This window comes from Physeter macrocephalus, chromosome 10 (assembly GCF_002837175.3).
Source record: "Physeter macrocephalus isolate SW-GA chromosome 10, ASM283717v5, whole genome shotgun sequence".
Classification (NCBI taxonomy): domain Eukaryota; kingdom Metazoa; phylum Chordata; class Mammalia; order Artiodactyla; family Physeteridae; genus Physeter; species Physeter macrocephalus.
Window position 1 is genome coordinate 21,104,954 of NC_041223.1, and position 6,904 is coordinate 21,111,857.

General features: G+C 42.9%; 1 protein-coding gene across 1 annotated transcript; it reads right to left on the reverse strand.

The window, feature by feature from the left end:
• Positions 1-5,229: 5,229 nt before the first annotated feature.
• Positions 5,230-6,617, reverse strand: LOC102996496 (60S ribosomal protein L4-like). The gene is given in 1 exon segment (XM_055087377.1): positions 5,230-6,617. A coding segment is annotated over 1 exon segment (1,278 nt). The 5' UTR covers positions 6,582-6,617; the 3' UTR covers positions 5,230-5,303.
• Between the last annotated feature and the right edge of the window lie 287 nt (positions 6,618-6,904).

Below are 6,904 nucleotides of genomic sequence, written 5' to 3' on the forward strand. Positions count from 1 at the left end.
TCTCAAATTTAGTTTTCATCAGAATCATCTAGAGGACATGTTAAAACAGATTTCTGGGCCCCATCTCCCAAGTTTTTGATTCAGTATTTCTGATGTAGGGCCCAAGAATTTGCATTGCTAACACGTTCCCAGGTGATGCTGATGCTGCTTGATCCAGGGACCCTACTTTGAAAACCACTTCTATACATCCAGTAGCGGAACTGCTCGGACATAGGGTATGGATATCCTCAATTTAGGTAATACCAAACTGTTTTCCAAAGTGGCTGTACAATTTACAGTACATTCCCACCAAAAATTAGAATTCCTCACCAATATGTGGTATTATAAAACTTTTGATAGTTTGCTAATAATGGTGGGCATATAGTGGTATCTCATTGTTCCAATTAACATATCTCTGTTTACTAATTATGTTAAAAACACTTTTTAATGTTTATTTTCCGTTTGGATTTCCTCTACTGTGTACTGTATAATCCAATCATTTAGTTTTCTATTGGATTTTCTACCTTTTAAAAAAATCAAATTGTAAAAGTTCTTTATATATTTGGAAACAAATTTTTTATTTTTGTTATTGATTGGTTACGTAGGCTGCAAATATCTTCTCCCAGTCCATGGCTTGTATTTTTATTTTTTAATGGTATTTTTTGTTAAGCAGAAGTGCTTTCTTTTAATGTAATTAATGTACTACTCTTTGCTTTTTTAAAAAAAAATACATGATTGCTACGTTTAATTTAACTGCTCTACCCAATCCTGCCTTATGAAAATAACAAAATGTTCCTATCAAAATTACATTGTGGGGGCTTCCCTGGTGGCGCAGTGGTTGAGAATCTGCCTGCTAATGCAGGGGACACGGGTTTGAACCCTGGTCTGGGAGGATCCCACATGCCGCGGAGCAACTAGGCTCATGAGCCACAACTCTGAGCCTGCGCATCTGGAGCCTGTGCTCCGCAACAAGAGAGGCCGCGATAGTGAGAGGCCCGCGCACCGCGATGAAGAGTGGCCCCCGCTTGCCACAATTAGAGAAAGCCCTCGCATAGAAACGAAGAACCAACACAGCAAAAATAAATAAATTAATTAATAAACTCCTACCCCCAACATCTTCTTAAAAAAAAAAAATTACATTACATTGAGGGCTTCCCTGGTGGCGCAGTGATTAAGAATCCACCTGCCAATGAAGGGGACACGGGTTTGAGCCCTAGTCCGGGAAGATCCCACATCCCGCGGAGCAACAAAGCCCGTGCGCCACAACTACTGAGCCTGTGCCACAACTACTGAAGCCCGCGCACCTAGAGCCCGTGCTCCGCAACGAGAAGCCACTGCAATGAGAAGCTCGTGCACCGCAATGAAGAGTAGCCTCCGCTGACCGCAACTAGAGAAAGCCCACGAGCAGCAACAAAGACCCAATGCAGCCAAAAATAAATAAAATAAATAAATAAAATTACATTGCAATGTTAGTACAGGTTTGATGTTTTGTTTTTGATACAACTCTACTAAAGTTTGGCACCAAATGCACTTTTAGAAAGTTTTAAGGCTTAATAGAGACTAATAATTTCTCAATGCAGCCTAGAAGTTGAGAAAAGAATACTAAGAATTCTTGAGTCTTCCAAATACAGGCAGTCCCCAATGCATAGAATTTCTTCCAAATACAAATGACCACCCCCATCAGGCTCATATGTATAGAAACGCCTCTTCTGCTTCTCCCAGTGACCAGACTACCCAGGCATTGTAAACCCATGCTGACGGCTTCACGGAGGAAAAGAAGGGGGGAAAGATGAGAAGAAAGTAAGGCAGAGAGTTCTGTCACTGCTGCCCAGAGGCTTTTGCTATAGTTCACGTTTTATTCTTTCCCCCAGGCCTGTATTCCCACCTCCTGTTTTCCCCATCTCCACTCCAGAAATCCCTGCCTTTGGGTAGAGCTAAGAGATTTTCCTCTCATTTGGCCGACAGCAGTGAGTGGCTTGAGAGGGGTGGACCACAAGGGCCAGCGCTGCAACTTCAGGTTTCTTCTTGGCAGTCCAATTTGGAATTCACAAACAATTTTCTTCTGTATTAAAAACAAAAACAAAACCACAGTTATAAATGGTAGCTCATTTCTACAACTAGAACATTACACTCTAAGTTAAACAAGTTAGTATGTTGGGGCTTAAAAAGTTAATCACCATTCATGACATTTTTTTAATGGGAGAAAAAAATGCTCTGAATTCCAAACAACTTTCTTATAATGACTTTTGAACCACAAACCATTTAAAGGATGGAGACAGGAAGTACTCAATAGAGTCAAATGGAATGAGTTTCTTGGCTCCAGAGTCAGGGGGGCAATTGAAAGAGGGAAAACTATCTGGTTGACAAAGCTGCGTGCAAATCCCTGCAACGTGCCAAGTATAAGAAGTGGAGTTTGGCAGGTAGCTCTTGCAGACACTTAAGCAGCTAGACTGATGGGAATATGACTAAACACAGTTACTGCTTTTCTAAATTTTTATAATGATGAAGATATTTCTAGCACCTGGCATCAGCTTTGTAGGCACTCATACCAATAGCTCCACCACCCTCTCTCCTTTGTTAACGGTTGGTCCAACAGGAGTGAAGGGTGGGAATTGAGACTGTAGCCCTTTAGGCACTGACCGGGAGAAACTTTTCACCTGACAGATTAAAGCAACATGACTCTTGCCATTACCTTTGGGCAAATATCATGGATTTGGCAGGCTGAAACTTTGCTGCCCAACTGCTTAACTTCCTGGCCTAAGGTCTCCAAATCTCTTCTGGAAATTGTTTGTAAATATGGTCCAGAGGTTCTGCAAAACGTTATAAAGTGGTCTAAGTGAAATTTTCTTCCCCTTTGGTATACCTGAATAACTGACTTTTTTCTGGAAAAGTATCAGAAACAGACCAGAGTCAGTAGTCATTTATGTGAAGCATAAATTGCTTTTTAGATATTATTAAAGAATTCAAATCTCAGAGCCCAAGGTTCTTGAGCATCTTCTTCCCACCATTAACAGGAAGAAAGACCTATGAAGGTTTTAAATAACCCCATTGCCTGAATATATCTGGATAGATTTAAAATCTTGCAGAAGTCAGTGGGCCCAGAGAGAGGAAGAACGGTAGCTTTGGAAGGGAAATGTCCATGTCATTGGGAAAGAACAAAGGCCAAGACTTAAGGCTGGTGAGAGAATCAACGGAACAATTCGCAAGCAAAACAGCCTGTAAAGAGATCAAAATCAGTCCCTTGTGAACGAAAGTGGATTCTTACATTCCTATGTAAGACCTGGTGAAGGTTTTCCATGGCAGAAATAGGGCACCTCAGAAGATCAGGGTACAAAATCTTTCCATAAACCATAAGACCAAGAGCAACTTTTTGGTTTTTGTTGACAGCTACCGAGGAAAAGCAATCATTACGTTCCAAGGAAAGACCGCAGAACAGTAGCCGGGGATAAAATAGAAAGGATGCATTGAGGTTTAGCAGCGGTAGTCTCAGGAGTGGAGACAGAATCCCTGAAGTGTAGATGGCATTCGGACCTAAATGCGGTATCCAGAGACTCCTCACAACCTTTAGTGTTACTGCTTATGCCTTCCTTCTCTATCCCACAGCAATGGACAGATTGTTTTTTTTTCGATGGCTTTAAACTCTGCTACTATTTTAGTCGTTTCTCGATACCCAATTAGCTGACAGATCGCTGGTGCAACACCCACTTCATCAAGACTCGCTGTGGCCTTGCACCCTACACACCCCTCCCCAGCCCTTCTTACAGTTCCCCTCGTAGGGAATTACAAATGAGAATCGCTAGGGAGTCACGCCGGGCAGTCTGGAAGGCAGAGCCCTCTGTGCAGCTCAGGAGACTTCAGATACACAAGCTCTCTTCCCACCCCACTCCTTTGGGCTAAGAGACATATTAATATTTGACACCCTATCCCTCGAGTTTCTTGCTTGGCTACGGGGAAGCAAGTTGCTTCTCTTAATGGAAGGAGTTGCTGGATTTGCCTCCCAGTGGGGTGAGGGCTTTGTTGTGAGGGCTCCTGGCTGTGAGTCTGGGGTGTGAGCTCAGGCTCCTTGGCCTGATCTGCCACCCTCCTGCCACCTTTCTGGTTTGGCTCTTCTCTGGGGGAGACGGTCGTTGCAGTTTAAGGTCTGATTTGGGGTCTCCTCCTTCATATAGGAAAACGTGACCCTTGGGTTTTTTTAGGTGTGCCAGGGTGAAGTGGCAGTAATTGGGGACCCGAAAACATCACTGGTCTTCCCACCAGGTGGGTTCAGATGCCATCCACTCGTCCAAGATACCACTTCCTCTCCCCCTGTTGGGCGGGGGGCTAGTCCTTTTAAGTGTGTTCTGAGGTTCTTGCGTTGATCCAAAATTTTAGGTGCCATCCTATTGAGCCTACTTGGAGGAACAGCTTCCTCTGGACTTACAAAAAGACTACTTGATCCTCCTCCCAGAGGCTTCATGACCTGGGGCTGGCTGGCCACCCTCTCTGGACCTGTGGCCTTCAGCTCAGAGCCTCCCGCAACCCTCTTAATCTTTACATTACGGTTAGTGTATTTGTGTCTCATTTAAGGAACCCTCTCTACCTCAAGGTTGTGAAGATATATTAATCATTGAATAACTTTATAATTTGTCTCATATTATACCTCATATCCACCTGGGGTTGACTTTTATGTATGGTGTGAATTGAGTCCAATTTCATTTTTTTCCCCCACGGTACACAACAGTCTGAGCTTCACTTATTGGAAAGACTGTCTTTTCTCTCACTTCCCTGCAGTACACCTATGTCATTTATCGAGTATCTTTTTTTATGGGGGCCATTTCGTTTATTTTTTTTGCTGCTGGAATATAGAAATATTATTACTTCTTTATATTGATTTTGTATCCAGCAGCCTCCCTTAAATAGTTTAAACTACATTAATAGATTTAATATGTTCAAATTACTTCGAAGCATTTTGAATGCCTGACCAAGCAAACACATGCTCCTTGTAAGAAAAACCTTCCAAAGCATTTCAAAGGCTCTGAAAATATAATTTAACTTATAAATTTGGTAAATCCATTTCTCTTAAATATTAGAATAGCACTTACAAACTTGCTCACATTCTTACTTCTTTTAATTTGAAATTATAAATCAATTACATGTTTAAAATAAATAGAACCGACTTTATCTATCAGATAGCCTAAAAGGCAAAAGTCTCTCAAATATTACAAATACTTTATTTTTTTATTATTATTTTTTTTTCATGTTTCTCACTGCCTCTTTGATCAGGTCTTTTTTCAAAATTAGCTGTCCAAAATGATTTGACCTTTACCGAATAAACAAATTTAAGTTTATGCAGCAGCCTTCTTTTCCTCTGTGGTGGGTTTCTTTTCTGTGGGCTTCTTTTCAGCTGCTGGTTTCTTGGTCACTGAAGACGTTTTTCCCACCAAAGCCTTCTTTGGCTTCTTCAGCTTCTTAACGCAAACAGCCTCCTTTCCTTTCTTCCCCATCACAGGCGTCTTGCCTGGAACCCCCTTCTCATCTGATTTGGCTTCTGGTGCTGCTGCTGCCCTATCCATCCGGATTTTGGGGTTCTCGGCCTGCCAGATAGTGGTGTTCTGGCGCATGGTCTTTGCATATGGGTTTAGCGTCAACATGATTCTCAGGTTTTTCAGTGGATTCTTCTTCAGGACTCTGCGATGACTCTTCTTGCGTGGTGCTCGGAGGGCTCTTCGGATCTCTGGGCTTTTCAAGATTCTGCTGAGGTCTGTACTGACCATCTTGTGCATGGGGAGGTTGTAGTTACTCTTGAGGGGAGCAGCTTTACGCCAAGTGCCACACAGCTCATCTAACTTGCGGAAAGCACTTTCAGTCCAGATGCAGAAACTTCCCACATGCCCACCAGGAGCAAGTTGCAAGATGTTCAGTTTGCTTATATTAAGCAGAGTAATTCTAGGAATGTTTCTGAAGGCCTTGATGATACCGTTGTCCTCATTATAGATGATGCAGTGTCCCCTGCGCTGGATACGGTGACAGTTTCTCATTTTGCCTTTGCCAGCTCTCATTCACTGCGAGGCGTAGACCTTTTTGATATCATTCCAGGCCTTAAGTTTCTTCAAAAGCAAAACAGCTTCCTTGGTCTTCTTGTAGCCTTCAACTTTATCTTCAACCACCAAAGGAAGTTCAGGAACTTCCTCTATACTATGACCTTTAGACATGACCGGCGCTGGTAAAGCCGAGGCAGCCAACGCAGAGCAGATGGCATATTGCTTCTGTGTTGTATTCACTCTGCGGTGCCAACATCGCCAGGTCTTGGTTGGCGCAAACATGCGGGCCCCATGACACATATGTCCAAAAGCATTCTGGCCAGAACGGTGAGTGCCGCCACCTCGAACCCTGGGCATTCGAGCCACAGCTCTGCCAGTTCCCCAAGACTCAGCACTGGTTTGATGACCTGCTAATTCACTGACAGCATAGGGCTGTCTGTTGTTTTTGCGCGAGTTGGTGTGCACAAAGTTCACAATATCTGGTCGAATGGGAGCCTTGAACACAGCAGGCAAAGTGACATTTTTGCCAGATGACTCCCCCTTTTCAGAGTACACTGATATCAGTGGACGAGCACACGCCATGGCGGGGAGAGGAGAAGGCCATGCTCCCCTCAACCCGGCGGCTACCACAGGAAAAGCTACAAATACTTTAAATAACATACATAAACAGATTATTCCTAAACCTAACATGAAAGTATTAATACTAATGGTATGATTTAATTTATCACCTTTGCATTTAATTATAAATCTTCCTCTGGTTAAAAAGTCATTCATCTACTAAAGGAAGCAGCAGTTTTAACGTTGAAGATGATCAGAGAGGTTCTATTTCAGGAGAACTGAGGTTACCACCTGGAGCAAGTCATTGTTACCGAGTATGCAATTTATAACCAGAAGATTACTTACCA